Below are 18369 nucleotides of genomic sequence, written 5' to 3' on the forward strand. Positions count from 1 at the left end.
CGCTCCAACATGCTCAAATCTAATTGGTCACCAGGTCTAGGAGAAAAAATGGTTTACGAGATTGATTGGCTATCTGTCCTGAGTGGCGCCGCCCTTTGAGTCTGACTAAGAGCGTGTCTGCACGGTAATTGGTTAAAGCCACCGTCAATCACAGGAAAACCTTCCATTCAGACTAAACACAGAGTATTTTGCTAAACAGACCCTTTTCACAAACACTAATCCTTTACGTTTTCCTCGGTTTAACTAAATCATCCCCTCTAAATTGAGGGAATATTTGGTGTGGCCTTTGTATGTCAAATTTGTGTGTTTTGAAAGAGTCACGTAAAGAAAAGTTTTCACATGACAACGTAAGTAATGTTTTTTTTTTTTTTTCAGGTTTCAGGTATTAACACGTAAACATTATCAATGATTACCTTTTATGTGCTGTTACACAAGAAATGATGTTATGTTAGCATACATCTGCAAAGTTTTAGAGGCACTAAAAATGTTTCATAAACATCTCTTGGAGCTTCCCGAGTGGCACAGCTGTCTAAGCGTTTACCTTTCATCAGAAGGTCACCACCCCAGTGATGTCACAGAAATCTGTAACTGGGGGCCAGAGAGATTATAATTAGCATAGCTCTATTGGTGCAGGGTGACCCTCCATCTCCACCATCACTCAGAGTGATGCTAACCAGTGAGGCTGTCAGTTAGCTGGGGTAACAGACCTTGCAGTTGGGATTCCCCTTCAAGTGTGTTCAGCTATCCAACGATGCTGTGTTAGTGGCAGTTTTGAAAGACGCTGTGGTTGGTTGGGGGGATTGATAGCTACTGGGTGGGAATCGGAAATGACTAAAAATGCATCGAATATTGGAAAAAAATAAAAACTACAAATCTTTTGGACAGAAATGAATAGATCAGGTATTAATCAGCCAATAGATCAGCCCATAATGTAAGCACAGACACAGTTTTGGGCCATCCTTTTACAGTGAAGGGTAGTTTAATAATTGTTAATAATGTTTATAAATGTTTAATAATAAGCTACAGCAAAAACACATATAACTGTATTATACAAACAATAAATTTTTAATACAGTTCAAAGTGTGGGCCATATTTAAGATTTTAAAATAGACAATAAAAAAGGGAAAGCAAAAAGCATATTGCTGACTGCAGAATGTTATGCAACCTTCAACTAACAGAAGGGGGTCAGACAGAACACTCCCTCATTTCCCAAACACTCCCTTCACACATACCACGCCTACAGGATGCATGGCCATATATGGTGTTAGAAAGATGAGGCAATGGTTGTGTTAGAGACAGAGGCAGACTGCAAAAGAATCAGCAAGTATCATTCAGAGATATGCTTATCTGATGCCGACTGACACACCAGCCTCTTCTGTGGCATTTGTGTTTGCTACCTATTAGTTCCTATTGCCCATGCATGGTGGTCCTCAGAAAAAGCTACGTCAGGGGCCCTCTAGCCATGCTGTTAAAACATCCAGTAAAACATGCAGTTAATTTTGCGGTTATTTGCCTTCCTTCAAGCTCAGTTCTTTTCTATGAGTGATATGTTGAGGAAAACCTTTTTACCTAGCCGTTGTAGGTAAGTCACGCGTACATGAATTTAATATATACCGTAGACAACTTCTCAGACACAGCAGCACATTTTCTCACTTAAAATGAATAGAGGTAATAGTTTTTAAACCATGTAATGTTTGTTTTTAGTTTTCGTACCGTTATTATTAATCCATCCATCCTTGTATCCTCTTCTATGCCCGGAATCATTTGGTGCAAGGCAGGAACGTCCCCAGACAGGGCGCTGGTTCATTTCAGGTTGCCACACATAACCACATGTTCACTTACTCCTACATCCCTACAAAAATAAGGTGCTACAAATGGTTCTTTGAGTGATCCCATAGAAGAACCACTTTTGGTTTCTTTTGTAAAGTATCTGTGAGTGTAGAGAACCTTTAAACTAGTAAAAAAAACCTTTATATCAACTTCTTTAAACTTTAAAAGGTTCTTCACCCATATGTCTGGGTTCTTCATAGAACCCAAAAAGTAGAGGCACACAGTAGAGGTCCTTTTTTATTCTTTGGTCTTTTTTAAATGAGGCCTACTCAAATTACTCCTACTTTACTCAGTTCCTAATAATGTCGTGTCTCACTGTGAACTTGGCTCCGGATCAGGGGGTTTTCTGACCATTCTGACTTCACAGGAAATGGAATTTGGAGAGCACAGCCTGGGTCCTGGGACAGTCTACTGCGAATGTAAAGTTAAGGCTGGGATGGGACAGTTCCCATCAGATTCCCCATCATCCCATTCAGACAGTTATTGTAAACACAGCAATAAACCTTGATGACACAATGCATTTCATAATGTCTCTATGTTTGTGGGTGTGTGTATATGGTGGGTGTATCTAGACGGTAGAGGAAAGATGCTCCAAAAGACTCCTGTAACCCTAGGGGCTCAGGATGTGCCTCTACTTGAAGTGAACACTCAGACCATGATTCATAGTGAGGGTTTTTGAAGCGTGGCAGAACTTACTGGTGTATTTGTGGTGTTCCTGACAGGAATAATTAGGATAAACGTTTGTGTGTGTGTGTGTGTGTGTGTGTGTGTGTGTGTGTGTGTGCGCGTGTTGTAAGTAGCAGACCATGTGTGGGCGTTTGTAGGAGTGTGGGTGCGGGAACTGAGCAGTACGGGAAGAGGCTCGTGCTTCCTCTGATCCGCGAACCCGGCCATTTAAAATAAGGCGAAACTGAAAGCTCGTGCGCTCCAGCGCGAGGTATAAAGCCGCCAGAGTTTCATCATCAGTCCCTGTGCACGAGCTCGCCCCTCTGCGCTCAATCAGACCTCAGACCTGCCCGCGCGCGCGCGCGTGTGTGTGTGTGTGTGTGTGAGTGTGTGTTTAAACGAGCTTCTTCATTTGGGTATGACAGTAGAGCTCTGACTGCTGCAGTGCTTAAACACGGTCAGCTTCGAGATGCCGGTTGCGCTCATGGATAAACTGGAAGGGGATTCGAGCTCTGTCTGTGGAAGCGACTGTCAGAGTCCTCACGACTGGGTAATGCGATTATTACACACACAGTTATCTTAATATGACACACAAATCAAATAATAATTCATATCTGTGCTGAAGATTATTGATATCGTTGTTGTTTTATGTTGTTTATATATATAAATTTGTTATTATATAAAAAACATTATATATGTTTTTAATAATAATAATAATAATAATAAAAATAATAACACACACACAAACATATATATAATACATATTTAGTAGGATCAAATATGTATGAGCTTGTAAGACATGCCCACTGTGTCGTAAAATGCATACTAGTACTAGTGATAGATGAGAGTGGAAAATAATAATAATTATTATCATCATTATTATTTATTGTACTAGTAGCAGTAGAAGTGTATGAATTATGTCTGTATTCTTGTATTGTATTACATTACTGTGGTGTTTTCTAAATTGAAATATATTGTTTCAGTACATTGTTCAAAAACACCAATGTTAGACTGACCACAAATACACGGTACACAGTGATTGGATGTGAGTGTATCAGTTCACCCACTGCCAGTGCTCTCCTGCAGGGAGGCCAGTACACAGGCACAGTAAACCTAATGAGTCCTTCATTGAAGTTAAGTTAGGTCAGGTTTACAGATTCATACAATCAGTCCCAAATCAGTAACCAAACATCTAACCTCTTTCAATAACTTCACTGAAAACAACACACTCTGACTACTGCATCCATGTGTATTCGTAGTCATTCTACTGTTCTGCAGTGTTTCTACAGGCAGAAACACACTCACTCACTGCCAAGACTTTTTCATGTCAGGTATGTGCTGAATGTCCAGCACTGGACGCGTATTTACACATTCGAGGCTTGCTGTGTTTTAGGAGACTGATCAGCCGGGTAAGAGGGTATGTCAGCGGCGACAGAGGAACAGAGATGCAGCCCGCAGGAGTCGCAAAAAGCAAACAGAGAGAGCAGATGTGCTGCATGAGGTCAGTGTACTTTTACACATACCAGCACTGTTTAAGATATTGTCTAGGACAGTCTGAGTGAGTGTGGGTGTTGAATGATTTCACACTATGGATTAAGTGATGTGGGTATTCAGCAGTATATAGTCATGTACTGTCAGGGTGGGTTACAGTGTATTGCAGTGTTGGTGTATGTGTGTGTGGGAAAAAATGCGCCTGTCCTGGCAGGCATTTCTTGGAAATACGCTGTCTGAAAGGAAGAGGGAACCGGGGTCACGGGAGGTCAAATTCCTCACTTCATTTGAGTGGTTTTATGTTAACTATTAGAAATTGGTTGTAAAGCGGTTCTGTGTTTATATGCTTACTTTTTTGGGGGGAGTGGGGGGGCATTTTCCTCTTGTGTGCTTTATGAATAACTTTAACAGAGAACAGACTTTTCATTCGGACCCTGTTTCACTTTCACTTTTGCGGCTGTGCAAATATTGGACTTTCCCTTTCTTGACCTCCTCACACCTTGTTTTGTTCAGAATTCCAGAGAACGATATGACTTATCAGACACAATGAGTGACTCTAACATTTAATCAAAGCAAGAGATTTTTCTAGGGAACACAGAACAGCAATCGGTGCAAAGCACATAACTTTTAATCACAAAGCAGGCAAAAGGGTTCTTTCTTCTTAGAGTGATGCCATGGAACCAGGGGACGTTTTTAGACTACTTGTTGTACTGGGGCACACACAGCATTTAGAGCCCTCTGCTTGCCTGATGATATTATTGGTTAATGTTATTAATAATGTTATTAACAGTATAGCATGTTTTTATTATTATATTATTAATAATATTACTTTCACATGCATACATAAAATGTTCCATTTGAGGAATAAAACTACATTTTAAATGTATGATTTTGTGTTTGCATCAATTAATTTTAAATTAGGCTTTTAAACTAGTAGCTTATAGGTATTTTACATAAAGTTATATAGGCTATATCATGAAGCTCATTTTGCAAGCTTGTGTTATCAATGCCTCTTTTACTAGCTAGTAGAAATAAAGCCTATGCTAATGTAACTATGCGATTATACATGGCTATAAGTAAAACGTATAGCTATGAGCTATCATTACCTTGTCTTTTACATGGCTGACTTTGATTTCAAACATTTACGAATGTCCATTACTCAAAACACCGGCTCTGACTGAGAGTGTGACTGCTCACGTTTGGTAAGGCGCATTATGGGGCATTATGGGAACTGTAAACCCTGTGGTGAATCCTGGCGTGTCCTGTAATTCTGCTCTGGAATTTGGGATACAGTTGACGTTCTGGCGTGCCCCAGTTTATCGGGTCTATTGACGCCCCTGCAAGGAACCAACTTTAGTTCCCTAAAGAACCATCTCTACATAATGTAGAAGTTCTACAGTTAAACAGTTAAAGCTAGAACCGCCTGTTAATGCCAAGAACTTCATTTTTAACCGTGTACTATGTTTAGTTACTACACATCTATGAATCTCTTCATCCAATCAAGACACTCTGCAAGAACAAATAATACAGCCACAGCAAGTGTAAGAACGCTTCTTGAACAAAAAGAAACCAAATGGATTTTTTGGCTTTTAGAGTGATGCTATAGAACCACTTTTGGTTCCCTAAAGAACCAGTTCTGCAAATGAGATGTGCGAGTGAGTGTGAAGAACATTCAGGTTTAAAGGATTGCCACATAATGTAAAGTTTCTATAACAATTAAAGCTAGAACCATCTATTCATGTCAGGAACTATTTAGGAACCATCATCTTTAACAGTGTGCTTTAAATCCATTTATTATCATAAATCATTTGAATATGATAAGAAAACTCCAAAGAAGCCAAACCCACCAGACACTTTGCTAAAACAATTGCACTATATGTCCACATGTTTGTGGACACCCCTTCTAATGAATACATTCAGCTACTTTAAGTTGCAATCATTGCTGAGACAGATGTGCAAATGCAAACACACAACTTGTCTAGTTCCTGTAGAGAAGTACTGCCAATAGAATAGGACTCCCCAGCACAGACAAACATGAACCCATTGACACCATGCCCAATGCCAGGCGTGGGCTAGAGGGATATAAAGCTCCCCAACATTGAGCTGTGTAGCAGTGGAACTGTGTTCTCTGGAATGATGGTGCTCAATCCAATACTTTTGGGATGAGTTGGGGGACAAGGTGGGGTGGTGATCATCCAACATCTTGACCTCTGTATTGCTCTTGTTGCCAAATGCAATCAAATCCTCACAGCAATGTAGCCTAAATGTTTTTTTAAGGAACATATTGTTCCCTAAAGAACTTCCCTAAATGGCTTTATTTGGCTTCTTTAAAACACAATGCTTTAAACACCGTCAGTAAACTGTGTTTATATTTGGGCTAAAAACTCTACCCTTGCTTGTCCACGCCGACAGGAATTGCAGGCTCTGGAGCAGTCCAACGCTGCCTACGTGAAAGAGATCGCTGATTTGAAGAAGGAACTGCAGCACTACACTACAGTTTTAAAGGAACATGAACCCCACTGTACTGTACGATGCTGGTCGGGGCCCTCAGTCCCCCTTACAGCTTCCACACCCAGCACCTTCCCCTCAGACGTAACCCAAACCTCCCACCCAAGCCCGGTTCCAGACCTTCCACTTCTGCCGTCACCCATACCAGAGCTCTCTCTAGCCGAACTTCTGGACAGGACTGACTGGTTGCCTTGGGACCCTATGGACATGTAAGAGTGCCCTACTTTAAAAAACAACAACAAACAAACATGGTGGCTGTTGAAGGAAGCAGATGTTTAGCAACCAAACAAAGACATTCCAGAAACACCATTCTGTATAATTCACTTCCAGCCCTAATCTGGCTTTAATACTCAGATCCTCATTGACCCTTAGAAGTCGAGAGATGTTACTTTCCTTTCATTGAACTATTTTTAATTATACTACATTTATTATAGTGTAATTACAAAATAGTCTATGTCAAATTGTAGCACACTTATCTTACTGCTGACGATAACTGCGACCTCTAAGGGTTAAGAAGAGGGTAATTTGGCCGGGATAGGTGTGCTGGAGCTGGAACTTAACTCTGCAGGACCAGGACTGGATGACCCAGCTATAAACTTTAGGCAACACTGGCCTACACACCACTACTGACTATTAAACCACTTGCTGCTGATCTGTGCGATTTTGATGTGAGATACAAATATATGTGTATTTGTTGAATCTATAATTATTACATTTAATTTAATCAGAAATATGAATTAATGGTGCATTAACTATTCACTTTATTAGAAAAACCAATAGTGTGCTTCTAGTCCCTGACCACCTTAATATGTCCACCTTAGTGGAGTTCTGGGATATATATATATATATATATATATATATATATATATATATATATATATATATATATATATACATACATACACACCTTCTATTTACTTTTGCCATTTGATATCATTTGAATCTGGCAGCTACTCTTTACATTGTGTAAATAGACCATTACGCCAAATAACTAATAATATATTATATTATATATATATATATTAAAATGTAGACAGTAAGTCATTTTTACATTGACTTCCATTTAAAGTTAAGATATTTTACAGAAAAGCTGCAATTTTGGAGATGAAAGGTTTTTGTGTGTTAACAATGATATATGAATTCATCACACTGGGTGGAAGAAAAAAAAGAAAAGACTAAATGCTTATTAAAACATACAGGGCTCTTCTCTAGATGATGTGTATAGTCAGTGTACAGTAAGATTCAGCTTCACATCAGAGAATTCATATGTATTTGTATATGGAGTTTTCAGGTATAAAGTGTAGATTGTATTAAATGACCCAATGCAGCCACTGGCAATTGAGCATTAAGTCACAAGTCCTATTTGTGTTATACATACAGTATGTGTGTGTTTAAGAAAGATGTGCATTTCATTACTATTTTAAATACAAAGGACAGAGTGTACTTGGCTTTGTTTATGACGATTAAACATTTAAATGTTTAATTAAAAGTATAAGATGTGTAAAGAGTTGTTGTAGTACACTGAACACACACACCACCACCACGTTTATCGCTCCACTGTGAGACAGAGCACCAGCAGAACCCAATCAAACATCAACGAGAGACAGACAGAGAGAGACAGAGAGAGAGAGAGACAGAGAGAGAGACAGAGAGAGAAAGGATGAGAGAGAGAGAGAGAGAGAGAGAGAGAGAGAGAGAGAGAGAGAGAGAGAAAGGATGAGAGAGAGAGAGACAGAGAGAGAAAGGATGAGAGAGAGAGAGAGAGAGAGAGAGAGAGAGAGAGAGAGAGAGAGAGAGAGAGAGAAAGGATGAGAGAGAGAGAGACAGAGAAAGAGAGAAAGGATGAGAGAGAGAGAGAGAAAGGATGAGAGAGAGAGAGAGAGAGAAAGGATGAGAGAGAGAGACAGAGAGAGAGACAGAGAGAGAAAGAGAGAAAGGATATGAGAGAGAGAGAGAGAGAGAGAGAGAAAGGATGAGAGAGAGAGAGACAGAGAGAGAAAGAGAGAAAGGATGAGAGAGAGAGAGAGAAAGGATGAGAGAGAGAGAGAGAGAGAAAGGATGAGAGAGAGAGACAGAGAGAGAGACAGAGAGAGAAAGAGAGAAAGGATGAGAGAGAGAGAGAGAGAGAGAGAGAGAGAGAAAGGATGAGAGAGGGGGTGAGAGACATAATCATTGCCTACCACAAACACAACCACACACACACACACACACACACGCCGCTCGGATTTCACACACAGCCGAACCGAACCAGCGCTGCTCTCCTGACTTCATCCTGCCCGCGTGCGCAGACAAAACCCAAAAGACGCGCATCGAGCGGCCTCGTGAGCGCGCGGGAGCGAATTCATAAACAGCGAAATAAATAAATAAGTGGTCTACATAGGAGCGAGACAGCGCCATCCGCAGTGTGCAGCCTCGCCTCCATCTCCTTTGCAGCACCTGTGCGCGCGCGGACACGGCAGAGGAGAGGTGGAGGAGGAGGAGTTGGGAGAGCAGCGGTGGAGCGACGGGGACAGACAAGACAGAGAGAGAGAGAGAGAACGTCAGGCGCGAGGGAAGGGGGAAAGTGAACGGAGGAGTAGAGGAGAGTATAGCCACGCTCTAAAGCGACTGTCCTTCATTAGTGGAGGAGGAGAAGGAGCAGGAGGCCTCTGCTGCTGTTGCTGCTGTGAGCCTCGCGGAGTCTCGCGCGTGCCGAGGCGCGTCCCCGCCCTGCGCGCGCGCTCACGGCCGCGGGGTGAGGAGGATAGAGAGAGAGAGAGAGCGCGAGAGAGAGAGGGAGAGAGAGAGAGAGAGAAAGAGAGAGAGAGAGAGAGAGAGCGCGCGCGCGAGAGAGAGCATCGAGACGACGAGCGAGCGCCTCTTACGAGATCACATCAACAGCTCGAGGCATCCGACCGGATTTTATTGCTGTTTATTATCATCGTTGTTGTTATTGTTATTATTATTGTTTTTTATAAATCCCTCCTTTGGACTGCCGACATGGAGCGACGGCGTTGATGGGCAGCGGGGCGGCGCGGCGCGTGCACTGCAGCTCCCTTCGATTTTTTTACCTTATTATTATATTTGTATTTTTAATACTTCCCGCATCTGATCCGGACTCTGCCTGCAAGCGTGTAAACATTGAACTAATCCGACATTTAGGCCGATGACTGTCTGATGACGGCAATAGGAGCAGGCTTTCTTCTTTATAGTGGCGGCACATGGGCTCCCCCATATTCCTATAAGTAGACCTGCTCGGCTATAGGCAGCTCTCTGCAGCGGTCATTGTCTTGGAGATGCGCTCGCGTTCGCTTTTAAGGCACGTCCCGTGCTGAAGAAGAAGGAGGGGGAAAGCACGGAGGGGGGAAATCGCGTATTGCCTCGAATCGAGCATTGGACCCCCTCCATCCACACCTTGACCGGCTTTATTTATTTCCCTCTCTCGCCCTACCCCCTCCATCCCCTCATTCCATTCGCGTTTGAAGCTGCTGTTCTTTGCCTCCTTCTCTCCATCCCAGCCTGTTTTGTCAGCAGCCACAGCTACGGCTGTGAGTGGTGCTCTTCATTCGCCGTATCTCTCTCTTCCTCCTCCTCCTTCTCCTCCTTCTCCTTGTCCTCCTCCTCTTCCTTGAAGCATCAGCCAAGGCTTCTGCAGGCAGACATGGAGACCCCCACTAAGCTCCCTCCGTCCAGCCCGTCCTCGCCCACCACGGGCTTCTCCGTGCCCAGTGCCGAGAAGGTGGACGGCTTCCCCCGCAGGTCCATGCGCCGGGCCCGCCAGAGAAGGTCCCACAGCTCCTCGCAGTTCCGCTACCAGAGCTCGCAGGTGGAGCTGACGCCTCTGCCGCTGCTCAAAGGTAAGGCCACGGGCTGCTGGGACAAGCCAGGAGGCCATGTTGTGTTGTGTGTGAGAGTGTGTGTGTGTGTTGAGTTAGACTGTTTGTCTCAGCATCATCAGATTCCACACCTGAAACACATGAATGAAAATGAATCCAACCATGTTCCTACATGGTTCTTGGCCTGAGCATGCAAATCTACACTCTTAGCAAAAAAGGTCTATATAGTACACAGTACTGAAAAAGGGTTAGTAGGGCTTGTAGGGCTATATGTCAATATTTTACTATTTACTTTAGAAAAGCAATGAGAGAAGAACCATTTAACCAGGCAAAGAACCATTGCTTTTGTGAGTTGTCATGGTTCAGTGTAGTACCATTGCCTTTACTAAAGAATGCTTGAAGAACCTCCTTTTCCTAGGGTGTAAGAGATTGACACTAAACCCTTACCTTATGTGTAGGATCCTTACGCTTCAGAAAGGTTCTTCACACTAAGGCATTGTCAATTGCTCTTGAGAGAAATAGTAATAAAAGGTTCTTGGAGGAACCAGAAGTAGTCATTGTATGATATTGCTTCCAGTGACCCTTAATTTTTGGAATTCATACATTTGGAGGAGTCAAGTTACACTCAAGGACTGGCTTGTGGTGTGTAGGCCTCAACCAGGTCAGCATGTGCCACCAGATGTTCTCAGGAAGAGGAGGAGACAGATTTTGGTTACAGAAACCCAGCAAGATCAAAAGTGGAGCCTTGTGCGTTTGATTTCCGGTATTGTAGAACTTCCATATTCATGGTTCATCTATAATGCACAGCTTTACGGCTTTTGGAAGCAGCTCTCAGATGTTAGCTGAACTAGTTTTTTTTTACTTTCCTTCTTCTTGCGGTTAAGGGTATAATGTTGGTGCCTATATCAGCATATCAGCTTATTGCTGCAGGTTGAGATCTTTGACTAAGGTTGCCTATTGTGCTTTTATGCACAAAAAGGTGCAGGAGGCAGTGGAACCAAATGAACCATAGCTGAGAACAGAGACATTGAGGCATTAGAAAAGGAAAAAGTGGTTGACATGTGAATGGGAACACGGAAAGTCCTGCTGTCGGATGAAAGGAGCCAATCATATTGTTGTTAAACACCACAAACATCATGCATTTTACCCTTTTGGTTGTAATAGAGATGTGAAGGTGGATTTTTTTTTACCAATGTAAAGGTTCTTCAGACTTCTTTATGGAACTAAAGCGGTATAGCATATTTGAAGAGTTCACCCCCCAGATCCTACACCCCTGCTTGCATGATACTCACTATTTTTGATGTCCAGCACCCAGAACATTGATCTCATATTTCTCTCAGCCAGTCATCACCAACATTGGGGGGGGTTGTTCATCATACGAGACCTCCGTGTGAATTAGTTGATGTCTAAATCAGAGTGTTCTGCTGGATCTCCTTTTAAAAGATGAGCAACAGTAGAATGGCCAAGGCCAGGCGCTCACCAAATCAAGACTGGGTTTCAGTACAAAACCTACCAATCCACATTTATTCAGATACTCCAGTCATCTTTGTCACCTTGACAACTCAAGCAGCGAAGCCTCCATGCTCTGAATGCTGTTTCGATGCTTACGTTATACAACAGGAGATTGCGTCCACCCTCCACAGGATATTAAACATATTTCTCGATGAATCACTAAAACGCGCCCTGATGTATTTAAAAAACAGGGTGTATTTCTGACCATAGTTCATAGGGCAGATTCAGCCATCTCCTCCACCGATCACACGTATGATTCAATTAGTTTTTATTATTTATTTCATTCAGACGCCCACAACACATGCATGATTCACACTCTGGCGTCATGCGGTTCGCGCGGTTGATTCATTTGGGATGCGTTTTTTTAGTTAGGATTTCTAGTGCAGCAGGATTTGGCAGGACATCTCCCCATGTGAGAGTGCAGATGTGGGTTTGCTGCCAGGATGGGGGGTCTGGACTGAGCCGTTGTCCTGCTTTACCACCCTGATGGCCTGCTTCTAGTGGCACACACGAAGCGCTAGTAGAGAGAGAGAGCAGTTCTATAACAACTCGACTGTCCTTGTCATCGATTCATTATATCTGACTGCTAAGGCTTGTAACATCCATGCCCCCCGTTGTCTTTATCACTCAGTGTTTTTGGTGTTGATCTTTTTGGTGTAGCTCTATCTCTTGCTTTACGTTATTAAAGCCATCAATACTAACCATGGCGGACATGTTAGCAATAGCTATAACCTGCCCAGCGTTTTTATTAAACAATATAAAATGAGTCTGCTGTTGCCACGTTCCTCAAAGGCGGTCTTTGACCTGAATTTACAGTTTGGTTTCTAATGGGACTAGCAGCCAAACCACTCGCTGTCATAGTGCATGTGCTCCATTTTGAAGTGTACTGAGCACAAGCTGGCAACAGCACATGCTTTAGTCTAAAAACATTTAAAGCAGCCATGTATAAAATTGGCTTATTGCCTTTTCCATGTTGTATGTGGTATCTACTTAAGTATTTAAAGTAGCACATGATCAGTTTGCACAGACCAGCCAAAGTCCAGTGTGTCATGTTTTTTTTTACGCTTCTCGCACGGAAATGTAAGCTTCTCCTCAGGCAAGGAATTACCTAAGCTTTATGACTTAGCCGTGATGTTGCAACCTCATGCCGGTGGACATTGCAGCAGTTCTGCAGAAAAGTGTGAACAACCGCATTCACAAATGATCATCATGAGTCATTTCATTGGTGTTGGATCAAGCCCGAACAATTGTGCAAGAATTTTTGGAATCAACACTAATGCAGATATTACAGTTAATATAGTCACAGTTTATGGTTGATGTTTTGATTCATGAATTGCGCCATGGAACATTTAGCACCGTAGAGAACACACATTATCACTTGCACTGTACACACCATGCAATAAGCATTATATTAGGACAGTGCAGACAACCTGTCCGATATGCAAAAACCCAGTACAGAGATGAATCGGGTGTTAAAGCTGCATAAAGCTGTACATGTCACTGTTGCATAGTAGTAGCAGTATGTGATTGACGTGAGCGTGGCACTGTCCAAGGGCTTCCTTAAGCATAAGTGTAATATGTTTAGTGATCAATGTACAATCAATAGGTACAGCTAGGCCCTTAAGGCCCAATTGTGTACTACTTTCCAAAAGTACACTACTTTCACTTTATAAGGAGGAAGGGTGCTCCCTAAACTAAAAGTATGGAGGACGTACAAATGAGGGTACCACCATGGTGACAAGCAAGGTATTACTTATATTACCAGAGGAAAGCCCCACCAGTTTGTACAGAAGTCCACAATAGTTACTGAATAATACGCCTTAGTGTGTAGTAAGCTTTTCTGCGTTAAGGGGTTAAAGTGTAAAGAACTGCCACACGAGCCATGCCTGGTTCTCAATGCTGGTATTATGTTCTAAAATATGCGCAGCACTATATCAGCTCAGGGGTTTACTCAGCCTAGACAAGCTGATAAAACAATATATAAAGTGACTGGTCTGACCTGAGTCGTACAGTCTATTGAACATTTCTAAAATAAGACCAGATTTTGTGCTTCAAATGAATACAAAGACATCATTTTCTGTAGCATGCCTTCATAGAGGCCCTCTGTTTCACTACGACTGATGACCAAAACACTCATCAAGATGATTACCGCATTCAGGAGAAGGTGGGCTCCTCCTTTTTTAAGATTAGGAAGTAGTAGACAACTCAACAGAAGTGTAGTTTAACTGTGTGAAAGTCCATACTGCATCTGCCTGTATGTCTAAAATAAGGTTTATTAGGTCACGTTTCTCTACAGTAATCTATAATTATGCTAGAAATAGAGACTATCTGACAGTGGTGTGCTAGCAGTTGACAACAGAACATGATGACACTGGCCATGAGAGACATATTCGCAAATGGAGCTAAATGTATAACAGAGAACAGTGTAAATTTACTATATTAAAACATGTCATTAATTAATCATGTTGTTTTTTTTGCCATTTTAGGTGTCTCACTTGTGCTTGTTTTGATAAGCACTGAAGAATGAGTATAACCTAAAACCTAAAGCCTAGGCCTAAAGCATCACATGCTATCCTCAAACTGTGTCAAACAGTTAAGTAACCTCAAACAGACTTGCTTGTGTGGTTTCTCACACCATGTGCCACTGTTATTTACATAAAGAAGAAAAGTACAGACACAATCCAGACTTCAAAATGGCTCTAAATGCTGTTTTAGCCTCATGGTGCACTCTTGTCCATGAGGCTGATTTGGCTAATCCTCTACATGGGTAATAGAAAAATGGTAAAACTAATGAATTTAAATGCAATGTTAAATACAGTTAGTAAGTAGTAAGTTAGTACATTTATACGTATCTAATCTTAAAGGAAGTGATTTGATTTTTTTTTAACTGGGTAAATCACCAGCCACCACAGCTTCATATGCGTGGCCATATGTGCTGTACTATTTCTCCAACATCCCTCTTATTCTGGCTTGGTAGAAATACAGATGTGTGTCTTCATTATCTCCAGCACTCCACATAAGCGCCATGTGCAGCTGTGTGTGACAGACATTGAATCATGCAGCTGTTCATGAATGTGTGGCCGTAGCCGTATGTTCATAAACGTATTGGTGTGTAGGCGTTGGAGACTGAACGTGACAGCTTTTGCTGTATGTAAAAAGAAACATTACTTAGTTTTTAGTTGGAAACTTCAAGTGAATGATCTTGACGGATAATATAATAATCAAATGGGAAAACCATGAAACGATTAAACCACCGGTCTCACATGAGAGAGAATCTGTGCTGTGACTATAAGAAGAGATTCTGGGCCATAACACCTTCACTGGACACTAGTGGTACAACAGTGACAGCATTTTCAGATTGTGATTTTTCATTTTTAAAGGGTCAGGATCTGATGCGACTTTGAACAACGTAAGTCCCAAAACTGGCAAAAATAAGGTTGATTACTTGAGCATAGCATAGACCCCTCCATCTGTCCGCTAACTTTATTCTGATAGGGTGTACCCAGATTCCAAGTTTTGGTTATTGACATTTACATACACAAATATATCTCTTGCCACTGGAAAAACAACCCTTGTATCTCTTCCTCTTTTAATGTAATTTAAAAATCACCTTTACATTTTCTCAAAATTGCATCAGGAATGGACCAAAAGAAATTAATATTAAAAATTGTGAATGTTTATTTCTCCTTGCCCGTAAAGTTCCACTGAGTTTGAATGAGATATGGTTTTGGTCTGACAGAGGCACTTACATATTATACTTCAATAAAAAAAGTCTAAATGTCGCCACAAAGTGAGTACACAAATAAATAAATTGGTATTTATTCATTATTTATTTATTAGTTGACTGTCATTTTAATATGGAAGGCCTATTTTCCTTGCAGCAGGACCCATAGTTTCTAGTCCTAGTTACCACCCTGTAGAGAATGACAGTGTTGGTCTGTGATTGGGGAAATAACTGAATTAGGCCATATGTATACATGATTTGCATGATTGTAATTAGTCTTACCTCAAGTCCAACACTAAATTGGCTTCTGCTGGTCCGCGTGAGCGAGTGTGTGTTTCTGTAAATAGCCTCTCTAGCCTGAAGCAGAGCTTTTCTTCCGCAATAGGCCACTCAGAACAGACTCTTTTTGCAATCTTCATTGCTCAATGGAGTCAACTTCTAGTTTCAAAGTGATGTTTTGGGTTTTATATTTGGCCACTTGAAAACCATTAATCGGGTGCTTTGATGTGACAGTGATTTGTTTTCATGCGGGTTGGGAAATGCATACACCTCTTGAATGCTAATGATTTGTATTCAAGTTATATTTCTGTGTTTGTATGGTGAGGAAATTAGCTGTGCTCTAATCATCAATGCATCTGTGTGTGTATATATATGTTAGGCCTGTTTCACAGCCCTGCAGTGCTTGAGTCATGCATTTCCCTGCATTCTACTTAGCTCTTTCTGTGTGTGTGTGTGCATGCAAGTGTGTGTGAGTGCTTTCATGTTCATATAGCTCCAGCTGGACAGAGTGGTGTAGGGTTACAGTATACAGAAGGTTTGCTCTTTCTCTGGCCTCCTCTGATCAATAAAAGGGGCAAGAGAGAATGAGGGAGATAAGAGGGCACGGAGAGAGACAGTACAGCCAGAAAGAGTGAACAATAGAACGTTGGAGAACCAAGTGAATCTACAATCTAAAATCTTTGATTTGAAATTTGAAAGGATTTGATTCTTCGCTTCTTAACTTACACTTTGAGAAATAATTCTGATAAATCAAACCAAAACAAGGCTGATGAATCAAACCAAAACAAGGCTTGCAGGAACAATTTCAGTGGATGGTTGAAGGGCTCAAATGCTGTTGTTGTAATGTTATGAGAACAGTTGTGTTTTTATATACCTGCATAGTCACCTTACAACAGTTTAGCCCCGCCCATTCATGCTGGAGTCATAAAAGGTGCTACTGTCTGGGCTGGGCCAGTCAATAAAAACAGAATCTAGAGGCACAGTAATAAACCAAGCCTGTTTAATCCTAAGGAATAAATAGAGGTCAGAATATGGTCATGTAAAACATATTAGAAGTGACTTACCCAAACCCACATATTATAAAGACAGAGATAATAAACAAGAGAACAAAATATATAGAATATGGGTCCGTTAAAGAATCACTTTCATGTAAATTAAATGTGTGAGTGTGAAAAACCGCCACATAATTTGATGGGTGTACGAAAGAAAAAGTAAAACACACTAGATGTTTAGGCAGTGTAATTACTCAGCAAAGCCACTACCAACCATTTCATAGCATCCAAATATGTGTTCTGCTGTGGCCTATATTTGACGTTGGGTCAATGCAATGTGTTAATTAATTCAAGCAAAGAGCTTCAATCCAGTCTGTGTTCTTGTGAATACCAAATAAAGAACACGGTAAATGCTTGCATGAGAAAGAGCCTCCTGTATAAGCTGTGTTCTTGCACACATTGCTGCTTGTTGGTTGTTTACCGGCTTGCTGTGTTCCTTTGCTCATTTTATTTATTGTGTACATTTTCATATGTGTAAATATTTATGTTTAGCTTTGCTAAATGATTCATTTTATCTGCTTAGAAATCTTGTTCAAATCTATCCAACGTATATTCAAATTTATCCTTAAAATACTGAGCTACATTTTTTATTCCAGATGTATCGAATGCATTAATGCTGTTGGAACAAAACATACTTCATCTCCATTTTTGTTGTTTGTAGCTTTTTACACAATTCTAAAAATCCATATGTCCTTTCCATAGTCTTTTCATGGTGAATTGTACAGTAGTGACTGGTCCAAATTGTTGAATAAACACCTCTCTAAGCTTTGACCCTATTATCAAGTGATTATCAGTTGTTTATTCTAGATTTTCTATCAGACAATTCACAACAGAATATAAAGAATGGCTGTCGGAAACAAAACCTACTATCCACATTTCTGTTGTTTGTAGCTTTTTACATAATTTAATAATGCCAGCTGTCCTTAGTATTCTGTGGTTATTTCATGGTGAATTGTAGAAATGCTAACTCGCTAAGTAACAGATTTGGCATGTTGTCCTCCAAGCGTATTTAGATGTGCAATGATGTTGAATCAGTCAAAAAGATGCATTTGGCTGGATTTACATGTCTTGGTGGAAGCTACTAGCCTATAGTCTAGCCTATAGCCTCACCACCAGCATCAGTGTCGTTGTGAGATGGGGAAGTCCTAGCTAGTGAGTGTAAACCAGCAACAAAATTAGGGAGGAAATTAAGGAAGAAAAGGAAAGTTTTTTTCAATCATTTTTGAGACATGAGGCTTTGTTCAGACAGCGTAATGTGTGTAATGCAAACTTTATAGGAGCATTCCTGTTGGTCCATTCATCAGCAGCTGCCATTTGCAAGTGGTGATAAAACCTAAAAAAAAACAGAATTTTAATTTGACAGAAAAAAAAAACATGCTGATTTGCCTGTTCCTCTGCAGTGCTGCTGTTTTTACCGTATTTCCCCAGCCGCTAGGTGCTGAGGCGGTTTTGGTGGCTCCGAAAATAGAGCAGCAGCTCATCAGCCACCCAA

The 18369-nt window shown here is 41.2% G+C and overlaps 2 protein-coding genes across 2 annotated transcripts in view; both read left to right on the forward strand.

Annotated features, from left to right (window-relative positions):
- Positions 1–2830: 2830 nt before the first annotated feature.
- On the forward strand, positions 2831–7946 carry batf2 (basic leucine zipper ATF-like transcription factor 2). The gene is made up of 3 exons (XM_072686826.1): positions 2831–3046; positions 3890–3997; positions 6400–7946. The coding sequence occupies exons 1-3, from the start codon at positions 2966–2968 to the stop codon at positions 6706–6708; spliced, it is 498 nt and encodes a 165-aa protein (XP_072542927.1). The 5' UTR covers positions 2831–2965; the 3' UTR covers positions 6709–7946.
- Positions 7947–8710: 764 nt separating this feature from the next.
- The window catches only part of ppp2r5b (protein phosphatase 2, regulatory subunit B', beta), a 38654-nt gene continuing 28995 nt past the window's right edge, over positions 8711–18369 (forward strand). Inside the window, exon 1 of the mRNA XM_072687686.1 lies at positions 8711–10331. Within this exon, the coding sequence (XP_072543787.1) occupies positions 10136–10331 (196 nt within the window). The 5' untranslated portion in view covers positions 8711–10135. The remainder of the gene's footprint in view (positions 10332–18369) is intronic.

The sequence above is a fragment of the Salminus brasiliensis genome, chromosome 9 (assembly GCF_030463535.1).
Source record: "Salminus brasiliensis chromosome 9, fSalBra1.hap2, whole genome shotgun sequence".
NCBI lineage: Eukaryota > Metazoa > Chordata > Actinopteri > Characiformes > Bryconidae > Salminus > Salminus brasiliensis.

What these genes read in the sequence shown, in the direction of transcription:
- batf2 (XM_072686826.1), top strand. Translation starts at nt 2,966, where the DNA reads ATGCCGGTTGCGCTCATGGATAAACTGGAAGGGGATTCGAGCTCTGTC. An exon ending in GTCAGAGTCCTCACGACTGG is followed by an intron (nt 3,047 to 3,889) that starts GTAATGCGATTA and finishes GCTGTGTTTTAG; the next exon opens with GAGACTGATCAGCCGGGTAA. An exon ending in GAGCAGATGTGCTGCATGAG is followed by an intron (nt 3,998 to 6,399) that starts GTCAGTGTACTT and finishes CCACGCCGACAG; the next exon opens with GAATTGCAGGCTCTGGAGCA.